Source organism: Myotis daubentonii, chromosome 11, assembly GCF_963259705.1.
Source record: "Myotis daubentonii chromosome 11, mMyoDau2.1, whole genome shotgun sequence".
Taxonomy (NCBI): Eukaryota; Metazoa; Chordata; class Mammalia; order Chiroptera; family Vespertilionidae; genus Myotis; species Myotis daubentonii.
Window position 1 is genome coordinate 1,246,512 of NC_081850.1, and position 26,284 is coordinate 1,272,795.

At 47.1% G+C, this 26,284-nt stretch overlaps 1 protein-coding gene across 6 annotated transcripts in view; it reads left to right on the plus strand.

Annotated features, from left to right (window-relative positions):
- Positions 1 to 26,284, plus strand: part of TUBGCP5 (tubulin gamma complex component 5) — a 117,261-nt gene that overhangs the window by 29,063 nt on the left and 61,914 nt on the right. For 4 of the 6 annotated variants that reach the window (XM_059656263.1, XM_059656262.1, XM_059656260.1 and 1 more), the window contains exons 4-7: positions 10,820 to 10,916; positions 11,260 to 11,339; positions 11,715 to 11,850; positions 25,452 to 25,569. In XM_059656263.1, the coding sequence (XP_059512246.1) occupies positions 10,820 to 10,916; positions 11,260 to 11,339; positions 11,715 to 11,850; positions 25,452 to 25,569 (431 nt within the window). The remainder of the gene's footprint in view (positions 1 to 10,819; positions 10,917 to 11,259; positions 11,340 to 11,714; positions 11,851 to 25,451; positions 25,570 to 26,284) is intronic. The other 2 variants (XM_059656265.1, XM_059656261.1) reach the window with 2 other exon arrangements.

The window sequence follows — 26,284 nt, forward strand, 5'->3', positions numbered from 1 at the left end:
AGCAGTCCTGCGACCTCTCATAGCTGCTTGGAGATACGGGTGCTTCGGGTCACACTGCCACAGGTTGGGAAGCCCCGCCGGTCAGGTCAGCAGCACTGCCACCGCAGGTGGTGTGTGGAGCCCTGCCTGTGCCCCGAAACAGTTCTCCCCGTAGCTCAGCACCCTCCTCTCTGGGCTCCCCACCTCTCTAGATCTTGCCCTTTCTACAGATCTCCAAGTGCCTTCTTTCTTCCGTGTTATAAGTCACTCTTCAGCTGGACCACAGTTGGAAATCCCAGGTGTATGTTCTCCAATTTAGTGGTATTTCCAGCCTGGCCCTGTGATGAGGTGCCCGACAGGTCTGCCTGTTCAGCTGCCATTTTCTCCTGCCATTATTTCTTGGAACAGGTTCTCTATTCCTTTCTCACATTCTGCTCCTTCTGGTACACTATAATGCTAATGTGACATTTCATGTTTTTCCAAAGCTTAGACTCTCCTGCTTTCCACTTTTTTCTCCATGCACTGCTCTGAATGGCTGTGTTTTTCTACGTTATCTTGTAATTCACTGATACGGTCCTCAGCCTCTTCTAAGTCCACTGTTAAATCCTTCCAGGGTATTCTTTATGTCAGCTGTCATTCCTCACTTCCAATCTATTCTCATTTGTTGTTTCAACCTTTGTTTTCATGTTGGTGTAGCTCTCATTAAGACCTGAATAATACTCATTAAGTTGCTTGTAGTTCTCACTGAATTGTTTGACACCCTTGTTACCATTACTCTGAATTCTTTATCTGACAAATTGTTTACTTCCATTTCATTTAGTTCATTTTCTGGTGATTTCTCCTTTACTTTCATTTGGGGGTTGTTTTTTTATTTCCTTATTTTTGCTGTCCCTTTGTTTTTGTTTCTGTATATTAGATGAGACTGCTGTACCTCCCAGATTTTGTTGGGTGGCCTTATGTAGCAGGTGTTTTGTGGAATCCAGTGGTGCAGTCTCAATTCTCCTGAATTGTGCGCTCTAGAAAGCCCCCCTACTTGAGTTATTTGGGTTCTCCTGTTGTAGTGGGGTCTTGAATGTTGTTGGCCTGTCATGGATAGAGTCTCCTCTCAGGCTAGCTGACTATGTGCTCACCCACAACCACATTGTGAGAGCTGTTGTGAAAGTGCTGCCCAAACAGAACAAAATACAACATGACAAAATATGAATCAGAAGAAATAAAACAAAAAAATACACAAGACCCCTACAGCACCAACAAAAGCAACCACCAGAGAAGAGAGAATTAGGACAGAGGAAAGAGAGTAAGAATAATAGAAAAAAAGATGGAAAAAGCACGAGGAGAAAACAAAACAAACAACAAACAAAAGCACAAACACAAAACCAAAAGAAAAGGAGGGGACAGAATATGTAGGTGCAGAGCTGAAATAAAGAAAATAAGAATAAAGAATTAAAGGATATGGGGGAAGGAAAATGGTTTAAAATAAAGGAGAAAAGAAAAGAAAAAAATTTGAAAGGGAAAATAGTGTAAAAAGCAGATATCCCCAAAATAAGAAAAAGAAAAAAGATGAGAAAGCAGTAGAACACCCTGACCGGTTTGGCTCAGTGGCTAGAGTGTCGGCCTGCGGACTGAAGGGTCCCAGGTTCGATTCCGGTCAAGGGCATGCACCTTGGTTGTGGGCACATCCCCAGTAGGGGGTGTGCAGGAGGCAGCTGATCGATGTTTCTCTCTCATCAATGTTTCTAACTCTCTATCCCTCTCCCTTCCTCTCTGTAAAAAAAAAATAAAATCAATAAAATATATATATTTTTTTAAAAAGAAAGCAGTAGAAAATGAAAAGAGAAGAAAAAAATTGAGTAATGAAAAATGGGGGGGGGTAGGAGAAGGGAAGTGTAACATTAGATATATAAGTGAAACAACAGAGTAGAATATCTAAACTAATAAAAGAGAAAAATGGTAATTGGCGTACGACGATACCCTTTTCATTGGCTAATCAGGGCTATATGCAAATTAACTGCCAACTATGATTGACAGTTAACTGCCAACAAAGATTGGCAGTTAACTGCCAACTAAGATTGGCAGTTAACTGCCAACAAGATGGCGGTTAATTTGCATATGTAGGCACAATGCAGGGAGGCCAAAGGGAAAGCAGGAAGAAGCCCCCTGCCACTGACAGTGATAGGAAACCCAGGGGGGAGCTAAGAGCTGGGGGGCAGGGCAAAGGCGGCCCCAGGGCCGCCTTTGCCCTGCCCCCCAGCCATGATCGGAGAATCAGGCGCCTTTTCCGCCCTGGCCAGTGATAGCAGGAAGTAGGGGTGGAGCCAGCGATGGGAGCTGGGCACGGTCGAAGCTGGCAGTCCCGGGAGCTAGGGGTCCCTTGCCTGGGCCTAAAGCGGAGCCCACGGTCGCGGGGCCGCTGCAGCTGTGGGTCCCCGCTGCCCGAGCCGGAGGCCTCAGGCCTGGTCAAGGGGCCGATCCGGTGATTGGTGATCGGAGGGTGATGAGGGTCAACTCCTCTGGCCGAGGCATCAGGCCTGGGCGGGGGGCTGAGCCGGGGATTGGGGGGATATGATGGTCCCCTTGCCCAGGCCTGAAGCCTGGGTCAGAGGCGTCAGGCTTGGGCAGGGGGTGGAGCAAGTGATCAGAGGGAGATGGGGGTCCCCTGCCCAGGCATTATTCCTGGGCCAGAGGCCTCAGGCCTGGGCGGGGGCCAGAGCCAGTGATCGGGGGGAGATGGGGGTCCCCTGTCCAAGCCTGCCACCTCTGGCGGAGGCGTCAGGCCTGGGCAAGGGGCCGATCAGGTGATCAGAGGGTGATGGGGGTCTACGCCTCTGGCTGAGGCATCAGGCCTGGGCTGGGGGCAGAACCAGTGATGGGGGGAAATGAGGGTCCCCTGCCCAGGCCTGACACCTCTGTCAGAGGCGTCAGGCCTGGGCAAGGGGCCGATCCTGCGATTGGAGGGTGATGGGGGTCAACGCCTGAGGGCTCCCAGTATGTGAGAGGGGGCAGGCTGGGCTGAGGGACACTCTCCCCCCACACACACCCAGTGCACGAATTTCGTGCACCGGGCCCCTAGTAATACTAATAAAAGCGTAATATGCTAATTAGACTGGACATCTTTCAGACGTCCACCCGGACAAACCACAGTGGCTGCGAGCCGGTGGCACCGCCGCCCCTTTCGCAGAGGCCTCAGCACAGGCCGATCCAGCACCATGGCCCCTTCCACAGAGGCAGCCACAGAGGCATTGGGCCCACGCCGCCACCTCCGCAGAGACTGGACGGGGTGTGACCTGCTGTGCCTCAACCTCCCACAGCCTCTCCCCCAGCCGGCCTGGCCCTAGATTGCCCCCCACCCACTGGTGGGTGAGGGGCGGAGCCAGCACTAAGAAGCGAGGGCCGATGGCTGGCAGCCATGGCAGCCAGCAGTGGCAGCAGCAGCAGTGGGGGTGATGAGGGCAGCGCCTTCCCATAATCGGCCGGTTGCCTCCTGCAGGGGGAGGCCAGTCTGCGGCTTAGGCCCGCTTCCCTCAGGGCTCCCAGACTGTGAGAGGGGGCAGGCTGGGCTGAGGGGGGGACCCCCACCCCTGCAGTGCACAAATTTTCATGCACCGGGCCTCTAGTAAATCAATAAAGCCATTAGATAAAGAAAGGAAAGAGAAAAGGAAAAAAAGGGAGAGGAAAAAAGTAAAAGTGAAAAAAGTGAAGTGGCATTTGTTTTAGCCGAGTTTCGTGCCCCATGGGAGCTTGCTTTGGACCCCACTCTTCTGTCTGCTGATTCTGGGCTTCCTGTTAGTGCTTAGGTGCTGGCCACTGCCAAATGCTGACCTTTGGCCTTCAGCTTCTGCTTGAGGCTCCCAGCGATCCACTGATCTACTGTTTGTGTCTGTCTCCACAGGACTTGGCTGCCAGCAGGAGGGCCAATCTGCCCTCTGAAGCAGGTGGCTGGTCAGCACACTGCCCCTGGTTCCTCAGGTCCCGCCTCTGCCTGTCAGCCAGCTGTCAATCTTAACCGCTCAGAAGTCTGTTTCTGAAGGGGCTTTAGGCAGGGAAGGTGCTGTTCAGCTTTCATGGAATGTGGTGGGTGTTTCCCTGTCCCAGAGCTGCTCCTCTGTGAGTGGCCCAAAGTATTACTCTGCCCTTGGCTGGACAGAGGTCCCTGTGTGGAGTCCAGCGGGGTCGGCTGGGAGCTCGGAGTTTAGGTAAATTACCATCTGGTTCCAGGGATAGTGTGGCGGGCGGCCCCTCCCCCAGGCCAGTCACGGATGCTCTGGAGACTGCTCAGCCGTAGGCTTGGCCTCTGCCCGTGTTTCCTCTGAGAAACTCACCGTGCAGGGGTGGCAGCAGGGCTCCCGAGGCGGGCGGCTGTGTCCTCAGAGCAGGGGTTTCCCTTTCCCTGCCCTGTGGCTGCTGTGAGTGGCCAGCTCCTCTCGGGAAAAATGGCTGTTTCAGTTTGGGGGCCTACTGGGTCGCGCCAGCACAGCCAAGGGTGATCCTGAGGGGGGGTGATGAAAGGATTGAGAAGAGACAAGAGAATGAAAGCTGGGTCTCGGTGGGACGCTGCCTCCCTGATGAGGAGACAGCGACAGCGCCCACAAGCCGTGTCTTTATTTTATAGTAGATGCTACGAGGCAAAGTAGGGGTGTGATCAAGATGTTTACAGCATTCTCGTTGGTTTCAGTCCTACTCAACTACTTGCACCTGAACTCTATCACACAGGCACGTGGGGCCACGTGTTCGGACCACAGGTTCAAGCTTACGCTATAGCTGTTGGCTATAATTGTGCTGGGAAGGCTCTGCCCTCCAGCTGGGACTTGCACGTGGCCACGAGAGGACTGTGCCCTCTCATTAGTCGGAGGCTTGAACCTGTCCAAACACTGTAGCCGCGCCCCATAGCCTACGACCAGATGCTCCCAGCTTCTGCTTTTCCAAGGCCCCCCCCCCCCCCCCAGTGCTTCCCACCCCAGCCCCTCCTTAGGCACCTCCAGTCCATGTCTCCCAAAGCTCTGGTGAGTAGCTGCAAATGAAAACTCCTGGCTCTGGGTTAAAAACCAAACAACGAAACCGCGGCTTTCTTCCTAACCCGCTCCAGCAGCCCCGCTGCCTATCAGGCTGGGTGTTGCCCAGGCTGCCGGTCTCGGCCCTGCTGCTCACGGCTTGCAGCCCATCCCGCCCCTGGTGCTCACAGCTTGCAGCCCATCCCAGGCTCCGGGCCTCTATCTTCTGAGGGAACAGCCCCTCCCGCAGCCCAGCGCTCCCTCCTCTCTCGGCCTGCCAGCCTGCCGCCCCTGGGAGCTGGCTCCGCTCCTCTCGAGACCTTGCCCTTCCTCCTGGTCTCCGGGTGTTCTCTGTCCTTCACTGATATGTCTCCTCCTCAGGTGGGAATCCCAGGTGAATGTTCTCCAATTTAGTTGTATTTCCAATCTGGCCCTGGGACGAGGTGCACGACAGATCTTCCTATTCGGCTGCCATCTTCACACCCACACTGTCTTTATTACTATAGCTTTATAGGTAGTTTTGGAACCAGATAGTATAAGTTCTTTAACTTTTTCAAAATTGTTTTTTCTATTCTGAACCCTTTGAATTTCCAGACACATTTTCGGATCAGCTAAATTTCTGTAAAAAGCCTCCTGGTGTTTTGGCAGGCTTTGTGCTGAATCTGTAGATATTTGGTGGAGGGGGGATATTGCCATTAGTTGGCTTGAACTTGGTCCCCCCAAGAAATATGTTCAAGTTCTGTCTCCTGATACCTGTGAATGTGACCTTACCAGGTCCTTTACCATGTGAGCAAGTTAGCATCAAGTCATACTGGTGCAGGACAATTGACTGGTGCCCTTATCAGAAAATAAACATTTGAACTGACGCAGAGAACACTGTGTGATGCTGAGTCAGATACTGGAGTGGTGCTGCTACGGGAGGAATGGTGCGGCTGCTGGAGGACCGCCACGATTGCCAGCATCAGCGGGAGCTGGGAGGGAAGGCATCCTCTCCCCTCAGCTTCAGAAGGGCCTGAAACTGCCATCCTTACCCGAGGACATGTTCATTACTTGTTAGAGAGAGAGGGGGAGAGAGAGAGAGAGAGAGATCAGTTGCATCCCACATGCGTCCCGACCACAGCCAGGGATTGAACCTGCAACCCAAGTATGTGCTCTGACCAGGAATCAAATCTGCTACCTTTCAGTGTATGGGATGACACGCCAACTAACTGAGCCACACCAGCCAGGGCTGAGATGCCAACTCTTGATCTTAGACTTCAGACTCCCATATGTGAGAGAGTAAATGTATTTTAAGCCATTAAAATTTATTTTAAGTTTGTCGTATTTTGTTCTGACAATCCAGGGAAACTAATACACAATCTTGTCAATATTAAGTCTAATCCGTGAATGTTAGTCTGCATCCTTTTAATTTGATAAATCATCTTTAATTGTGCTTAGCAATTTTATTTTTCCAGGTATATATCTTGCATTTTTTTTTATGTTTATTCCTAAATATTTTATTCTGTTTGGTGCTATTATGAAGGGAATTGTCTTCTTAATTTCATTTGCAGATTGCTTATTGCTAGCATATAAAAATGTAATTCATTTTTATATTGATTTTTATATACTGGATTGCTTAATATCCTATATAACAAAAGACTAATATGCAAATAGACCGAACAGCAAAACAAACAAACAACCGAACAACTGGTCGCTGTGACGTGCTATGACCACCAGGGGTTGTGTGTGGAAAGTAGTGGGCCTTGGCCGTGGCTGGCTGGTGGAACAGGTGAGCAGGGGCGCCAGACCAAGGCAGGGCACCGGTCGCTGTCATTGGGGTGACCTCTGGTGGTTACTGAAAATTCTTTGCTCCCACGTGCCACGGTCCCACTCGGCGTTCACATCTGCTGCTGGCGCCAGCCCCACTCACACCTGCTGCCGGCACTGGAGCCACCACTCGCACCCACTTCTGGCACTGGCCCCACTCACAGCCAGCGCCGAAGCCGCCTCTCACACCCACTGCCAGTGCCCAGCGCCAGTCCCAACCACTCAGTGCCATCAGCGAGTGCCAGTGGCAGCTGCTGGCCCTGATCCCTCCTAAGGGCTTCTTCACTTTCCCCTGCTCCTGAGGGCTGATCAGGGCAGCGGCAACCACTCGCACCCACTGTGGGCACCGGCTCCAATTGCTCCATGCCATCAGCGGGTATGAGCAGGCTGGCACCATCAATGCTAGGAGCGGCGGTGGGAGCAGGGCTGCCAGTAGATGGAACCGGGGGCCGCAGCAGGAGGGGCTGGGCGGGGGTGCAGATGATGAGCCGAGACTCACCCTTGTGCCTGCTGCAACCTCGCAGCCCACAGTTATTTTCAAGGTGCACAAATTTGTGCACTGGGCCCCTAGTCTATCCTATCCAATAAAATAGTGATATGCAAATTGACCATCATTCCAACACACAAGATGGCCGCCCCCACATGGACATAAGATGGCCAGCAGGGGAGGGCAGTTGGGGGGAATCCAGGCCTGCAGGGGGAGGGCAGTTGGGGGCAACCAGGCCTACAGGGAAGGGCAGTTAGGGGCAATTGGGCCGTCAGGGGAGCAGTTAGGTGTCAATCAGGCTGGCAGGGTAGTGGTTAGGGGCGATCATGCAGGCAGGAAGGCATGCGGTTGGGATCCAGCAGTCCTGGATTGTGAGAGGGATCCCAGGTTGGAGAGGATACAGTCTGGGCTGAGGGACACACCCACTCCCCCAACCCCATGCACGAATTTCGTGCACCTGGTCTCTAGTCCTATCTAATAATAGAGAAACATGGTAATTAACCGTAAATTCGCTACCCTTCCCATTGGCTAATCAGGGAGATATGCAAATTTGCAATGTTTTTGTTCTTGTGACTTTCTAAATATAATTTTTTAAATATAATTTAAGTTTTAAAGAAATATAAAGAAAAGTTAAAGAATAGTAAAAGGGAGGAGAAACCAGAGACTCAGGAGGTGCGGAAGTAAAGTGCAGAGGTACGGAGGCGCACGCGGAAAAGGGCTGGCAACTGAGGACATGGCTGTCTTTTTCAAACGGGAGGGAGACACAAGCTCCCGATGGCCCCGACTCCAGTTCTGGGCGAGTCTCCGGTTGTCCAGACTCATAGGGGGAGAAACGGGACTGTCTGGCAGCGGGTGGAACTCGAGGGCGGCTTTCTCTCGGAGGTGTTTGCAGCGATTACCGTGGGACACTGAGACCCAGGACCTCTTAGGGCAGGGCTGAGGATCAGCCATAGCTGTTTGCTCTGCCCTGTTGATTCCCTGAGACCCTGCCCCACCTAAGATGTGTGCAGAGGCTTTTGCATATGAATGACCTGGCCCTTTGCAATCTAAAATTTCCAAACAAACTGCAGCTGGGTCAGAGAGACCCAGAACTTACAAAAGAAGGCCCAAAGCCTCACAGCAGCTTGCATTGCTTCACAGCTGGGCCTCATCTGGGCACCTCCAAATCCCAAACAAAGAAGAGGAATCTGCAGATCTCTCCGTCGCTCCTGCTGGGTAGCCTCAGGCAGAGGCTAAATTAGCACCTCCTTAGATCCAAGTGCCAGTGTACCCAGTGGTCAGAGTGGGACCATCCAGATTACAACTCCTCAGATCCATAAGGGACACACTCAGGGGGCAGACTCAGTGAGCACCAAAGCCCCACTGAAGCAAGTCTTGCCTCATAAGGGTGTCTTCAGCACAGAAGTTCTCCCACTGTAGACACAGCTGATTCTCACAGCCAATTGGCCTGGAGGTCAATTCCTCAATTTCTCACTGTCAGCCGAAATACAACTGTCAGGTGATTTCTCAACAGAAACTATGCAGGCCAGAAGGGAGTGGCAAGAAATATTCAAAGTAATGAATAGCAAGAACCTACAGCCAAGATTACTTTACCCAGCAAAGCTATCATTCAGAATTGAAGATCAGATAAAGAGCTTCACAAATAAGAAAAAGCTAAAGGAGTTCATCACTACCAAACCAGTATTATATGAAATGCTGAAAGGTATTCTTTAAGAAGAGGAAGAAGAAGAAAAAGGTAAAGATAAAAATTATGAACAACAAATACATATCTATCAGCAAGTGAATCTAAAAATCAAGTGAATAAATAATCTGATGAACAGAATAAACTGGTGAATATAATAGAATCAGGGGCATAGAAAGGGAGTGTACTGACAGTTCTCATGGGGAAAGGGCTGTGGGGGTGTGGGAAGAGACTGAACAAAAATCGTACACCTATGGATGAGGACAGTGGTGGTGGGGTGGGGGGGGTAAGGGCAGAAGGTGGAGTGGGAACCGAGTGGAGGGGAGCTAATGGGGGGGAAAATGAGGAAAAACTGTAATTATCTGATCAATAAAGATTTAAATAAATAAACAATAAATTTTTTTTAAAAAAAGAATGGTAAAAGGAACTCGTATGCTCCCTTGCTCAGGTTCAGCAATTGATTTCTAATCTGGATTCGTTCCCTAGCCTTTCTTTTTCTTGACCTGCACGGGCCAATTATTTGGTAACTTGTCTCTCAATTTAGGTGTGTCTGATGATTCCTCATTATGATTTAGGTAATGCATTTTTGACAGGTTCCCTACGTATGCACATTTGAAGTATAAAAAATAGAGCGGTACATATATAATGGACTATTCATTGGCCACTAAATAATGAACTCTTAACCATTCATAACCGCATGGACGGACCTAAGTAAAAGGGTGTTATGCTGAGTGAAATAAGTCAGGCAGAGAAAGACAAATACCATCTTATTTCACTTACACGTGTAGTCTAAAGGACAAAATAAGCAAAACAGAAACAAGCTCATAGATACAGAGAAGAGACTGGTGGTTGCCAGAGGAGATGGGGTTTGGAGGACTAGGTGAAAAAGGTGAAAGGATTAAGAAGTACACATTGGCAGTTACAGAATAGACATCCTGGGGATGTCTAAGGATAGGTGTTTTTCCTTTCTTCATCAGAATTGGACACCATTAGAAGAACAAGATCACAACAGAAAGTAAATATGGCGTAGGGAATATAGTCAGCAATATTGTGATAACTATGTGTGGTGCCAGGTGGGTGATTGAAATATCGGGGGAATCACTTTATACCTGAAACTAGTACAAAATACTATTGAATGTAAACTGTAATTGAAAAATAAAATTCCAAAGAATAGTTTAGAGGTTAGGTTTTATTTAGGTAACTAGTGGCCTGGTGCACTTATTCGTGCACACTGAAAGGAAAATAATTAGAAGAAATACTTTAAAATTGCAGTTTGCTGTTTCTCCCTCAGCACCTGGGTGCAGGGTGCTGCCTCCAGGGCCCCAATTGCCCTGCCAATCGTGTTGCTGCCTGGCTCCCAGGCACTGAGGGAGCCTGGCGGTGGCCCCACCCCCCACCACTGCTGCTGGTTGCAGCCTGTGGGGCCCAATCGCCTCGCTGATCCGATCGCAGGGTGACTAGCGGCGGCGGAGCATTTGGCCCCTGCCCGGTGACCAGTGGCTCGCACCCACCTTTGCCTGGTGCTACCCATTCACCTGCTCCACCATCCCGCCCCAGTCCCACTCTTGTCGGGGCCCATTGGGGCCTGCAGTGCCTCCACTGCTGCCCGTTGCCAGCGCCACGTCGCCAACGCCTGCCATGTGGTCAGCACACATCATAGCAAGCGATCAAATTCCCAGCAGAACTCCTGGTTGAGGGGACCATTTGCACATTAGGCTGTCTTTTATTATATAGGATAATTCATGTTTTCTCAATCTAGAAAAAAATTGGGTACATAACAGTCATGGGATTATCTTTTCTTTACTCAAACTGATTTTAAAAGCTCTTACCAACCTCAGTGGCTCATATTCTTTTTTCTTTTTCTTTTTGGTTTTAAAGACAGATGCGCATTATTCCATACTGTCACTTCTCCTATGTCTTTCTGACTCTCCTTCAAACAGCAATTACGTGGAAATGCCAAGAGATAAAGAAGTGGGTATGTTTTCAGATACTGTAATATATAGCAAAGAAATTATTTTTAATGCTTAATTGGTTTTTATAAACTTTGTAAAAATCTGTGAAACTAAAATATTTCTGTTGCATTGTATACAATTGCAATTGCAAATTTTCATTTAAAATGTAAATTCTGACTTTGTAAATTGAACTAATCTCAATTATATAAAGAGAAAAATTACTTTTTATAAAAGAAATTTAAATGTATTAGAAACATTTCCAAGTTTTATTTTGAGTTTTGGTAGACTTTTCCCTATAGTTTTGGGGTGGATTTTTTCCCCACACATATTTGATAAAACTGATGGGATTCTCCTGTTACATTTTAGAAAAGAAAGATGATTTTGACTGGGGGAAATACTTAATGGAAGGTGAAGAAATTGACCTTAGTCCAAATATAGACACACCGGTAAGTGTCAATAGTTTTCCTATTGAAAATACAAATACCTTCCAAGTGATATAGATGACTTTTATGGGTTCTTCTGTCCTGCAGCAACTTAACTAAAACAGAAACTCTCTTCAGTGAAGTAGAGTAGTTTATTATGGGGGATTTATTAAGATTTTATATGAAATCATTAGTACTAGGAAATTGAATGGAAAGTATCCTTTAAAGAACTGTGACGGGATTTTTGTCACCAAAAATAATTCCATCCATTCAAGACATTTAGAAAAAGTTCATTTGGTATAGTTGCTGCTTTTCCTCTGAAATTTTCCTAATCTTTTAATATAAGTTGCTTCTGTTGTTACACCTTCTAAGGATAGGTGCTTTTCCTTTCTTCATCAGAATTGGTCAGAAGAAAGCGAGGATGAAGATGATACACAGCCCTGGAGCAGAGAGGATTCTGGAATTCAGGTGGATAGGACACCATTAGAGGAACACGATCACAACAGGAAGCCAGGGCCATGTGTCAGCTGGAAAGGTATGGTGTTCTTGGATGTTGGCATCCTTCTGTAATAGAAGAATTCTCAAGAAGGAAAGACCAGCTTTGAGACTCATACCCATGTCATTTAAAATATTGGCAAGCTCTGCCATCCTTATAAAACAGATCTTTTCATCATTAGGTCTATAATTGTCTAAGAAGTAGCACTATAGAATTAATGTTGAAAGGGGATTTAGACTGCAATTTTTTTCTTTTCTTACAGTTCTGAGAATTGTGTTGGTCCTAAATATTTTTAGTTTATTTTTTATTGGAGAAAGATTGCCTTTGCTAAAGTTGGTAATTATAAGGAAAACATCTATACGATTTATTTTCAATTTGGGTGTCTGCTTTTTAATGTTTACTGAAGAACTATGAACTCATAGGATCTAGAAAGAGCTGGAAACAACCTTATAGATTAGGTCATTGAATCCTACTTCTCATTTTGTAGTTAAGGAAGCAGAAGCCTGGTTACAATGGTTTTCCCCTGGCTGCACTGCTGTGACACAAGCCCCAGAGGCTGGGGTCTGTGCCCAGGCCCTGTGCGCTGTACTTGAACCTTGCCCAATGGACACAATGGAGTTAAAGCTGATTTAGCTTCCTAATGATTTCCTGATTTTCTCTTTTCTTCCCTTACTTTCTAATTCTTGATTGGGACGTTCAGGGCAGAGTGCAGATTAAAGAGCTCAGAGCACGTCCTCACTGGTTTGTTCAGGCCGTCTGCGTATTTCTTCTCTTTGAGTCTTTCATTCTCACCTTGTCCCCCAGTTACAGGCACCTGTTCTGATGGAGTGGGTATCTGTGTTCTCACATATGTTAACTTCTTAAAAAGTACATTGTGTTGGTGGGTGGGTTCTGATTTTAAACTATATACGGCTGTGATACCGTGTAAACTTTGTTCCTCTTTGCATTGAACTCTGGGTAAAATCTGCCCATATCACTCTGTGAACATTTCTTCTGTTGCTCCCAACAGCTCTGGGGGATTCTGTGCTTTGTACCCCCACATTTTTGTTAGTGGTGTCCTGAGCTGCCTGGCCTCCTCTGCCTAGTACCCCACCCATTATGGACCTGGCCCTACTTGATAAGATCCTCCCCTCTGTTTGGAGTCTGTTTTCGTTCGCATTTGTGTGATTATACAAGATGAGTGTTTTTGATTCCTAAGGTCCCTCAGTATAACCCCTCCTATGATATCTTTTGCTTGTTTTTCTTTTTCAATTACAGTTTACCTTCAGTATTATTTTGTATTCGTTTCAGGTGTACAGCATACCAGTTAGACAATCATACGCTTTACAAAATGGTTCCCTCCGATATTTTTAGTACCCAACTGGCACCATACACAGTTATTACAATATTATTGACTCCTTTGCTTGTTTTTTTGAGAGTGATGTCCTATCTGCCCAACCTAACCCTTCAGACCTTTTTGGATGTCTAGATATTAATTCCTAAGTTTTAGACATTACAAGGATCTTTTCTTAGTCACCTGACTATTAACATTTTGGATGGTATCCTTCAAATAATGTCATTTTTAAAAATATTATATTGGTTTTAAACCTGTGACTTTTTCATGGTGTGATTAGTATTTGGGTCTTGATATTTTTCTCTGTATTCGCTCTATGTTGGCTTCTTTTGTAGATTAGATTTAGGTCTCTAGTGACTGCCAGGCCCATTGTTACCTATGAAGTGAGTTTAAAGAGCCCAGCTGACTTTTCTTATGTCCTATGCCAGTTTTCCCTAGTCAGTAGTCCATCCTTTCCACATTGCTCTGTGGTTCTACCATTATCATATATCAATATGTGTATTTATTTGTGAACATTCCATTCTCGTCTTTAACTCGAGTTGCTGAGGAACAAATGATTGTAGTTACATGGCTTGGTAATATGTCTGAGCACATGGAAGGCCAGTTTCCCCTGACCTCCTTTACTCTTTACCAAAATTGGCTTCACTTTCTCTGGACTTTTATTCTTCCATTGACATTGTAGAAGAAGTATAATAAGTTTCATTTTTAAATCTAGCTGGAATTTTTATTGGGATTATATTGAATTTATAGGTTTACGTAGGGAAGATTTGACATCTTTACTTTGAAAATATCTACATTTCTTCTAATTTTTTAATGCCTTACTAGAGTTTGGAAATTATCTTTATAAAAACCTTAAGTATCTGTTAATTTCTACAAATGTTATCAGTTTTTGTTGTGAGGGGCATCTTTTTTGCAGTGTAGAACACTATTGGTTTTTTTTTGTTTGGTTTGGTGTTTTTTAAAATATATTTTATTGATTTTTTTTACAAAGAGGAAGAGAGAGGGATAGAGAGTTAGAAACATCGATGAGAGAGAAACATCGATCAGCTGCCTCCTGCACACCCTGCACTGGGGATGTGCCCGCAACCAAGGTACATGCACTTGACTGGAATCGAACCTGGGACCCATCAGTCCGCAGGCTGACGCTCTATCCACTGAGCAAAACCGGTCAGGGCACACTATTGGGTTTCGTAAATTGTTCTTATATCCAACATTGCTGGATTCTCATCTATCATAGAAGGCCAGAGGCTTCACGACCGAAATGACCAAACAACCAGTCATCATGAAGTTCATGGAGCACCTCTCGGGCCCTCCCCCCCCACCACGACTGGGGTGCCGAAAGCATCCGCGGAGCGTCAGAGCGCACCGGCAGCGGCTATGGAGTGTGTGAGGCATTGTGGGGTGGCGGACATGGCCCTGATGGCAGCTAGGCATATGGGACCCTACACACCCATGATTTAATCATGCGCTGGGCCTCTAGTCCTATCTAATAAAAGAGAAACATGGAAATTAGCGTACGTCCGCTACCCTTCCCATTGGCTAATCAGCGAGATATGCAAATTAACTGCCAGCCAAGATGGCAGCCGGCAGCCAGGCAGCTTGAAGCTAACATGAGGCTTGCTTGCTTCAGTGACGGAGGAAACCAACGTTCCCCGCCTGCCTTGCCGGCCTCTGAGCTTGCAGTTTGAAACATTGTTACAAATATAGAAGCTAAACAAAACCCCAGAAACCTGCTTTGAGCTAGCTGAGATCTCAGAGCTGGAGTTGAAACAGTGTTTTGATTATAGAACCCAAACAAACCAGATACCTGCTTTCAGCAGCAGAGGCCTCAGAGCTAAAGCTGGCCCAGAATAAAAGAAAAAAGAAAAAAAGGAGCAGTTGGGAGGTTCAGTCACCCGCCAGCCTGAAAACAGCCCTCAGCCCCTGACCCAGACTGGCCAGGCACCCCAGTGGGGACCCTCACCCTGAAGGGTGTGTGACCAGCTGCAAACAGCCATCATCCCCTCACCCAGGCTGGACAGGCACCCCAGTGGGGACCCCCCACCCTGATCCAGGACACCCTTCAGGGCAAAACAGCCGGCCCCCACCCATGCACCAGGCCTCTATCCTATATAGTAAAAGGGTAATATGCCTTCCAGCACCGGGATCAGCAGAACTGAGAGGCCTCCCGGCACCAGGATCAGCGTGACAGGGTGCAGCGCCCAAGCCCCCTGATCGCCCTGCGGCTCTGTGTGTGACAGGGTGTGGTGCCCCAACCCCCTAATGGGCCCTGTTCTGTGTGTGACAGGGGGAGCTCCCCAACCCCCTGATGGGCCCTGCTCTGTGCGTGACAGGGTGTGGAGCCCCAACCCCCCTGATCGGCCCTGCTCTGTGAGTGACAGGGCAGTGCCCCAACCCCCTGATTGGCCCTGCTCTGTGCGTGACAGGGGTTGGTGCCACAACCTCCCCATCGACCCTGCCTTGAGTGTGATGGGGCGGTGCCCCAACCTCCCAATCAGCCCTACCCTGAGCGTGACTGAGGGTGGCATTGCAACCTCCCGATCCTCGCTGCTCTGTGCATGACAGGGGCGGCACCCTAAGTCCCCAATCGGCCCTTCTCTCAGCTTGACCAGGGGCTGCACCTAGGGATTGGGCCTGCCCTCTGCCACCCGGGAGCAGGCCTAAGCCAGCAGGTAGTTATCTCCCGAGGGGTCCCAGACTGCGAGAGGGCACAGGCCGGGCTGAGGGACCCCCCCCCTCTTTCACCAAGTGCACAAATTTTTGTGCACCAGGCCTCTAGTCCTATATAATAAAAGAGAAACATGGTAATTTTTTTAAATATATTTTTTATTGATTAAGATATTACATATGTGTCCTTGTCCCATGTTACCCGCTAACCCCCCCACACCCCCCCCTCATGCCCTCACCCCCGTTGTCCGTGTCCATTGGTTAGGCATATATGCTTGCATATAAGTCCTTTGGTTGATCTTTCCCCCTTACCCCCACCCTCCCCTACCTTCCCTCCAAGGCCCGACAGTCCAATCAATGCCTCTCCGTCTCTGGATCAGTCCTTGTTTATCAGTTTATGTTGTTCATTATATTCCACAAATGAGTGAGATCCTGTGGTATTTATCTGCTCTCCAGTTCCATCCATGCTGTGGCAAATGGTAAGAGTTCCTTTTTCTTCTTCCTCTTCTTAAAGAATCCCTTTCAGCATTTCATATAATGCTGGTTTGGTGGTGATGAACTCCTTTAGCTTTTTCTTATCCGTGAAGCTCTTTATCTGACCTTCTATTCTGAATGATAGCTTTGCTGGATAAAGTAATCTTGGTTGCAGGTTCTTGCTATTCATCACTTTGAATATTTCTTGCCACTCTCTTCTGGCCTGCATGGTTTCTGTTGAGAAATCAGCTGACAGTCGTATGGGTACTCCCTTGTAGGTAACTGACTGTCTTTCTCTTGCTGCTTTTAAGATTCTCTCCTTGTCTTTTGCTCTTGGCATTTTAATTATGATGTGTCTTGGTGTGGTCCTCTCTGGATTCCTTTTGTTTGGGGTTCTCTGCGCTTCCTGGACTTGTAAGTCTATTTCTTTCACCAGGTAGGGGAAGTTTTCTGTCATTATGTCTTCAAATAGGTTTTCAATATCTTGCCCTCTCTCTTCTTCTGGCACCCCTATAATTCTGATGTTGGTACGCTTGAAGTTGTCCCAGAGGCTCCTTACACTATCTTCATATTTTTGGAATCTCTTTCCTTTTTTCTTTTTCGGTTGGGTATTTTTTGTTTCTTTGTATTTCAAATCTTTGACTTGATTCTTGGGATCCTCTTGTCTGCTGTTGGATCTCTGTAAATTATTCTTTATTTCAGTCAGTGTATGCTTAATTTCTAGTTGGTCCTTTTTCATGTCCTCCATGGTCTCACTATACTTATTGAGGGATTCATTAAATTTATCGGCGGTTTCCATAAAATTCTTGAAAAACCTTATAAACGTGGCCTTGACCTCTATATCCAGTCGTTTGCTTTCCTCCGTTTCTGCCATTTGTGTCTCCGCATTTTGGCTGCTTTCTTGTGTTGATGGAGTGGCCCTGCGCGCCAGGTGTCCTGTAGGGCCCAGTGGCTCAGCCTCCCCAGTTACCTGAGGTGGACACTCTTGGTGCACCCCCTTGTGGGCTTTGTGCACAGTCTTGTTGTAGCTATGCCTTTGTTGTTGTAGGATCACTGGGAGGAATTGACCTCCAGGCCAATTGGCAGTGAGAATCCACTGTGTCTGCAGTGGGAGAACTTCTGTGCTGGAGACACCCTTCTGGGGCAAGACTTGCTTCAGTGGGGCTTTGGTGCTCACTGAGCCTGCGCCCTGAGTGTGTCCCTTATGGATCCGAGGAGTTGTAATCCGGATGGCCCCCCTCTGACCACTGGGTACACTGGCTCTTGGATCTAAGGAGGTGCTAATTTAGCCTCAGCCTGAGATTACACAGCAGGAACTACGAAGAGAACCGCAGATTCCCCTTCCTTTTTTTTTTTTGGAGTTTGCAAGCGCCCTGATGAGGCTCAGCTGTGTAGCAATGCAAGCTGCTGTGGGGCCTTGGGCCTTCTCTGGGAAGCTCTGGGTCTATCTGGCCCGGCTGCAGTTAGGTATTTACAGGTTGCAAATGGCCGGGGCATTCATATGTAAAAGTCTCTGCCGCAGCCTGGGTGGAGCGGGGTCTCAAGGAATCAAAGGGCGGAGCAAGCAGCTATGGCAGAGCCTCAGCCCCGCCCTAATTGGTTGAACAGATGTGGCGAGTCCCAGTGTCCCGGCAGTGGCTACAAGCACCTCTGAGGGAAAGCCGCCCTCAAGCTCGTCCGCTTCCCGACAGTCCAGTTTCTCCCCGTATGAGTCCTGGGTCCCCAGAGACTTCCCGGAACCGGATTTCAGAGCCGTCGGGAGCTTGTGTCTCCCTCCGGATTAAAAAAGACAGCCGTGTCCTCAGGTGCCAGACCCTTTCCGTGCGCGCGAGCCCCCGTACCTCTGCACTCCACCTCTGCAGCTCCTCTGGCTCTCAGTGTGCTTTTCTTTCCTTCTAGTTGTAGAATTTACACTCAGCCAGCCTTCCTGAAGTTCTGGATGATGTCCGCTCTGTCCTTTTGTGGTATTTTTCAATTGTTGTGGGAGGCAGCAATTTCCCGGTGTTTATTTATGCCGCCATCTTAGTTTCTCAGCTATAATTTCTTGACCATGCTGTTTGTTTTTACTACATTATTAGATTGGGTTAGCTGTTCAAAATTTTGTTTTTCAATTTTTTTATCTTACAGTTGGCATTCATTATTTTCAGATGTATGCATAGTGGTTGAACATGTATAGAACTTGTACAGAGACCCCCCTCATACAGTTTTTTTTAATCTTTATTGTTGAGATTATTACAAGTGTCTCCCTTTTTCCCCATTGCCCCACTCCACCTGGTTCCCACCCTGTCCCAGGCCTTCATCACCCTTATTGTCTGTGTCTATAGGTAGTGCAAATCCTATCTAATAAAGCAGTAATATACAAATTGACCATCACTCCAACACACAAGATGCAGCTCCTATGTGGACACAAGATGGCCACCACAAGATGGCCAGCAAGGGAGGGCAGTTGGGGGCAACCAGGCCTGGAGGGGAGGGCATTTGGGGATGACCAGGCCAACAGGGGAGAGCAATTGGGGGACCAGGCCTACAGGGAAAGGCAGTTGGGGGGAACCAGTCCTGCAGGGGAGGGCAGTTTGGGGCAATCAGCCCGGCAGGGGAGCAGTTAGGCATCAATCAGGCTGGCAGGAGAGTGGTTAGGGGTGATCAGGCTAGCAGGCAGAAGCGGTTAGGGGCAATCAGGCAGGCAAGCAGGCGAGCGGTTGGGAGCCAGCAGTCCTGGATTGTGAGAGGGATGTCCCAGTTTGGAGAGGGTACAGGCTGGGCTGAGGGCCACCACCCCCCCATGCACAAATTTTGTGCACCAGGCCTCTATTCCAGTGATGGCAAACTTATGACACACGTGTCAGAGGTGACACATGAACTCATATTTTTGGTTGATTTTTCTTTGTTTAATGGCATTTAAATATATAAAATAAATCTCAAAAATATAAATCTTTGTTTTACTATGGTTGCAAATATCGAAAAATTTCTATATGTGACATGGCACCAGAGTTAACTTAGGGTTTTTCAAAATGCTGACACGCTGAGCTCAAAAGGTTCGCCATCACTGCTCTAGTCCTATATAATAAAAGCCTAATATGCTGTGTACAGTCATCCGTTCAACCAATTAATGCATAATATGCTAATGATATGCTAAGTTCGCTGAATCACTTGCTATGACATGCTTGCTATGAAGACCACCAGGGGGTAGTTGACTATTCGCTATGACATGCACTGACCACCAGGGGCAGACGCTCTGACCAGTGGGTTAGCTTGCTGCTGGGGTCTTGCTGATCAGTACTGAGCTAGACTGGCCAGACATGCCATGGAGCCCTCCCACGGTCTCTCCCCTGCTCGCCAACCTTCCACGTCCCTCACCGGCCCCAATCATGCACCAGTGCCCTCTCGCAATCCGGGCTTAGGGTCCCCCTCACCCTGAGTGCACGAATTTTGTGCACCGGGCCTCTAGTACGCATATAAGGTCTTGGTTAATCTCTCCCAAACTCCCTAACCTCTTCCCTCTGAAATTTGTCATTCTATTCCATGTTTCCATGCCTCTGGTTCTATTTTATTCATCAGTTTATTTTTTTCATTAGATTCTTGGTTCATATATTTTGATTTTTAGATTCAATTGGTGATAGATATGTATTTATTGTCATCTTATTGTTCATATTTTTATTTTTCTGCTTCTTCTCCTTTTTTCTTTCTCCTTTCTTCTTCAGTACCCTTCAACATTTCATGGAATACTGGTTTGGTGGTAATGGAGCCCTTTAACTTTTTCTCATCTGTGAAGCTCTTTATCTGGTCTTCATCTAAATGATAGCTTTGCTGGGTAGAGTAATCTTGGTTGTAGGTCCTTGCTATTCATCACTTTGAAAATTTCTTGCCATTCCCTTCTGGCCTGCAAAGTTTCTGTTGAGAAATCAGCTGACAGTCATATGGGACCTCCCTTGTAGGTAACTAACTGCTTCTCTCTTTGTCTTTTGCTCTTGGCATTTTAATTATGATGTGTCTTGGTGTGGGTCTCTTTTGGGTTCCTCTTGTTTGGGACTTTCTGTGCTTCCTGGACTTCTACCAGGTAGGGGAAGTTTTCTGTCATTATTTCTTCAAATATGTTTTCAGTATCTTTCTCTCTCCTCCTCCTCCTCCTCCTCCTCCTCCTCCTCCTCCTCCTCCTCCTCCTCCTCCTCCTTCTCCTCCTCCACCTCTCTCTCCTCCTACTTCTGGCACCCCTATTAATGCGAATATTGATATGCTTGAAGTTATCCCAGACGCTCCTTATACTATCTTCGTATTTTTTCTTTTTGATGTTCTGATTGGGTGTTTTTTGGTTCCTCATATTCCATATTATTGATTTGAATCTGAGAGTGCTCTACTGTTGAATCCTTGTAAATTATTCTTTTTTTAAAAATATATTTTATTGATTTTTTTACAGAGAGGAAGGGAGAGGGTTAGAGAGTTAGAAACATCAATGAGAGAGAAACATCGATCAGCTGCCTCCTGCACACTCCCCACTGGGCATGTGCCTGCAACCAAGGTACATGCCCTTGACCGGAATCGAACCTGGGACCCTTGAGTCCGCAGGCCGATGCTCTATCCACTGAGCCAAACCGGTTAGGGCTGTAAATTATTCTTTATTACTCCTATATCATTCTTCATAGTTACGATATCTTTTCTCATGCTGTTGAGCACCTTTGCCATCATTATTCTGAACTCCATGTCTGATACATTTCTTATCTCCGTTTCATTTAGCTCTTTTTCTGGAAGATTCTCTTGTTCTTTCATTTGGGGATTGTTTTTTTTTTTTTTAATGTATTTTATTGATTTTTTTACAGAGAGGGAAGGAGAGGGACAGAGAGTCAGAAACATCGATGATAGAGAAACATGGATCAGCTGCCTCCTGCACACCCCCCACTGGGGATGTGCCCGCAACCAAGGCACATGCCCTTGACCGGAATCAAACCTGGGACCTTTGAGTCCGCAGCCCGACACTCTATCCACTGAGCCAAACCGGTCAGGGCTGGGGATTGTTTTTTATCTCCCCATTTTGGCTGCCTGTTTGGGTTAGTGTCTGTGTATTAGGTACATCTGCTACGCCTCCCAATCTTTAGTGCCAGAGTGTCAGATGCTGTTTCTGACTGGCCCTGAGTACACTGTTTGGAGCTAACAGCAATCCATAGCTTGTGGCTCCCTCTGTCGGGGCCGGGTGCCTTTGGAAAGGACCAAGATGTACATGAAGTTCTGGTTTCCCAAGCCCAGGTCCAGAAGCAGATCAGGTAAAAACTCAAATCCTTCAGGTTCCTGCCTCGGCCTGTAGTCTGGTTGTATTCAGTCTTGATTAACCTTAGGCTATCGATCACAGGGTGGGGCAGTTGCTCCTGCCTGCATGCTGATTGTTACTCTCAATCTCATAATGGGCCTCAGAAACTCCACAGGAGGTAATTGGGACACTTAGCACAGAAAGCCACTCTGTCGACACAGCGAAGCATAAAAAATGCCGAGACAAAGAAACAGGACACAAATGACAGAAATGGAGGAAAGCAGACTGCTGAATATAGAATTAAAAAACCACACTTTTGAGGTCTTCAAGGGTCTTCTAAAGATGGCCGATAAACTTAATGAGATGTACAAGAAATCTAATGAGACCCTCGATGTTGTGATAAAGGACCAACTAGAAATTAAGCATACACTGACTGAAATAAAGAATATTATACAGACTCCCAACAGCAGACCAGAGGATCGCAAGATTCAAGTCAAAGATTTGAAATACAAAGAAACAAAAGACAACCAACCGGAAAAGCAAAATGAAAAAAGAATCCAAAAATACGAAGATAGTGTAAGGAGCCTCTGGGACAGCTTCAAGCATACCAACATCCGAATTATAGGGGTGCCAGAAGAAGAGAGAGAGCAAGATATTGAAAACCTTTTTGAAGAAATAATGACAGAAAACTTCCCCTACCTGGTGAAAGAAGTAGACTTACAAGTCCAGGAAGCGCAGAGAACCCCAAACAAAAGGAATCCAAAGAGGACCACACCAAGACACATCATCATTTTTTTTAAAATATATTTTATTGATTTTTTACAGAGAGGAAGGGAGAGAGATAGTAAGAAACATCGATGAGACATTGATCAGCTGCCTCCTGCACACTCCCCACCGGGGATGTGCCTGCAACCAAGGTACATGCCCTTGATCGGAATTGAACCTGGGACCTTTCAGTCCTCAGGCCGACTCTCTGTTCACTGAGCCAAACCGGTTTCAGCAAGACATCATAATTAAAATGCCAAGAGCAAAAGACAAAGAGAGAATCTTAAAAACAGCAAGAGAAAGAAACTCAGCTACCTACAAGGGAATACCCATAAGACTGTCAGCTGATTTCTCAACAGAAACTTTGCAGGCCAGAAGGGAGTGGCAAGAAATATTCAAAGTGATGAATGCCAAGAACCTACAATCAAGATTACTTTATCCAGCAAAGCTATCATTCAGAATTGAAGGTCAGATAAAGAGCTTCACAGATAAGAAAAAGCTAAAGGAGTTCTTCACCACCAAACCAGTATTATATGAAATGCTGAAAGGTATCCTTTAAGAAGAGGAAGAAGAAGAAAAAGGTAAAGATACAAATTATGAACAACAAACATGCATCTATCAACAAGTGAATCTGAAAATCAAGTGAATAATCTGATGAACAGAATGAACTGGTGATTACAATAGAATCAGGGGCATAGAAAGGGAATGGACTGACTATTCTTGGGGAGAAAGGGGTGTGAGGGATGGGGGGAGAGACTAGACAAAAATCGTGCACCTATGGATGAGGACAGTGGGTGGGGAGTGAGGGAGGAGGGTGGGGTGGGAACTGGGTGGAGGGTAGTTATGGGGGGAAATAAAGAGGAACAAATGTAATAATCTGAACAATAAAGATTTAATTTTTTTAAAAAAAGAATCTCCACAGGTTGGGGCAAAGGGTTTTCCAATAGGTGGGGCAAATGCCTTCCCACCCACCACCACCCCCCAGGCAAAAACTGCCTGGGTAGCAAAGGTCACCAGAGAAAGGTGTCCTCTGCAGTGTGAGGCAATGATTCAGCACAGGAAACCGGGGTGTCTGCCTTCTGAACTCTAACCCCAGAGCCCCTGATCCTGGCTTCTGGTCATTCAGCTCCAGTCAACTCTGTTCTCCTTCTGCCAGAAAACACAGTGAGTGGCTGCACATGGAATTTTGCGCACTGGCCCTTTAAGAAGGTCCCTGCATTTCCAGCCGTCTCTCCCTGGCACACAGCAACCCTGCTGCTTTTCACAGCCAGATGTTATGTGAGCACCTTTCTCAGTTCTGGTGCTCTCTGCTGGGGGGCCCAGCTTGGGGATCAGACCCCAGAGTTCTCAGTGGCAACCCCTCCCCCAGCTGAGATCTCTCCAGACCTTCAGCTGCTGTCTGTGGGCACCGGCCAGCCCTTTCGCGCGTCCGCCCCTCCTGCCAGTCTCTGTGTGTCTCCACCTTCCGTCCTCGGTTATCGGGGTTCTCTCCAGCTGCTCTTCAGTGGGTTACTCGGGAAGTTTTTCTGTATTTTAGTAGTATTTCCAGTTTGGTCCTGGGAGCGTGGCTGTGAGCTTCCACTTACTCTGCTGCCATTTTAGAATCTGTCCCTCATAAGTGTTGAGCACATCTCACACCATACGTAGTCAATACAATATTTTTTACTATATTTCCCATGCTGTGCTTTACAATCCCCGTGACTATTTTGTAACTGCTAATTTCTACGTCTTAATCCCTTCCCATCTGGCTACCATCACCCTGTTCTCTATCTATGAGTCTAGTTTTTGTTTTGTTCATTTACTTTGTTTTCTAGATTCCACATATAAGTGAAATCATATGGTATTTGTATGACTTTCTTCATTTAGCATTTTGCCTTTAAGGCCCACCCATGTTGTCAAAAATGGTAAGATTTCATTCTTTTTTTATGGCTGAGAACTGTTTCGTGGTATAGATCTGTACCACTTCTTTATCCAGTTGTCTATCAGTGGACACTTAGGGTGCTTCTGTATCTTGGCAAATGGGTCTATGCATAGGTTCTTTAAGTGGGTGCCTTGGATTCTAGCAGGCTCCCGTCTCGCCTGGATGGACAGAATCCCCACTGGTCTTCATAGCCACACATGGTGGGGTCTCCTCTTCCTGGCGGGAACCCTGGGCTGGGAGCCTGGTGTGGGGCTGGAACTCCTTAAACTCAGGGGTAGCCCTGCCTCTGAGATACCCCATGATTTTCAGCTGCCACACATGGGTTTCATGTCTGCTGCTCTTGCCAGTCTTGATGTGACTTCTTCTTTCTATAGGACTTCTGTTCATCTAGACTAACAGTTCTCAACCTGTGGGTCGCAACCCCTTTGGGGGTCAAACGACCCTTTCACAGGGGTCACCTAAGACCATTGGAAAACACATATATAATGACATATTGTTTTTGTGATTAATCACTATGCTTTAATTATGTTCAATTTGTAACCATGAAAATACATCCTGCATATCAGATATTTACATGACGATTCATAACTGTAGCAACATTACAGTTATGAAGTAGCAACGAAAATAATTTTATGGTTGGGGGTCACCACAACATGAGGAGCTGTATTAACGGGTTGCGGCATTAGGAAAGTTGAGAACCACTGCTCTAGATGTCAGGCAGTTCTCAATGATGGCTGTTCTGTTAAGTTTCGTTGTAATTTTGATGTGGTTGTGGGAGGAGATTAAGTGCAGTGTTTACACCTACTCCGCCATCTTGACCTGAACTTGGGTTAGCTATGTTTTAATATATATGGTTTTAAATAAATGGTTATATATACAAATGTCAGGTAGCTGCTCTTTTTGTCGCCCGAGGATATGTTTTATTGATTTTAGAGAGAGAAGAAAGGAGAGGGAGGTGGGGAGGGGAGGGGAGAGAGGAGAGAGAGAGAGAGAAAGAGAGAAACATTCATCAGTTGCCTCCCATATGCACCTTGTCTATTGGGATTGAACCCACAGCCTAGGTATGTGCTCTGACCTGGAATTGAGCCTGCAATCTCAACAGCCAGGGTGGTAGCTGTTATTTTAAAGAGCCGTTTTCTGTTGAATATTTGAAGGGACTCGTAAGTTCAGATATTGTGGCAAAGTTGATCAAGTGGGTTTTTTTGTTAACTCATAACTTAAATATGTTAAATTTCCTTTAGTGGATGAGCCAGATGCCCGAAGCTGGCTGGAGCAGCATGTGGTCTGTCAGTACTGGACAGCTCAATCCTCGATGTTTCCTCATAGTTTGCATTTGCACTCCAATTTAGCTGCTGTCTGGTAAGAAGCTCGATTTTTCATTTAATGTGCTAATAGGAGAAATTTTGGTTATGGACTACCAGAGTTGAATCTCTGTTGATATCTAGTTTGGGTCTAGGTTGGAATTGGCACAGTAAAGATGCAGAAGAAACCCCATCTTCCCTCACGTCCCCTGGAACCTTCTCCCTAACACACCGTCTGTACCAAGTGGCGGTTGGAGTCTGGGCGGTGCCACTCCTGCCCGAGGCCCCAGCCTGAGTGGCTGCTGCTAGGCTGCCTCCCTCCGGCTTTTCAAGGTCCTTGTGCTGCCCCAGTGAAGGCTTCTCCACTGCAGTGCGCTCGGAGGCCAGTGACTGCCTCACCTGGATTCTAGGGGCTTCCAGTCAGATGCTGTTTGTTGAATTGTGGGAGCTGGATGAGAACGAGACACTCACTGTCAACAAGTTCTGCAAGCAGGAGCACAATGGCACCGTGCTGCTGTGACTGTCCTCTGGCACACACACTGTCAGGGGTCGCGAAGACTTCTGTATCAAGGCTTGGGACCTTGCTCAGCAGATGGCACTGAATTCATACCCAGCTCACTCTGGGCATATCATCTGTGTTGCTGCCTCTCCCAAAGGACTCTATTTCTTCCATGCAGTGAGGGCAGTAGGATTTTACTCTGGGATACCCCCTGAGCCAGCATCACAGGGGGGCTATACTGCCTCTGGCTACCTTCCTGCCTCGCTGGCTTGGC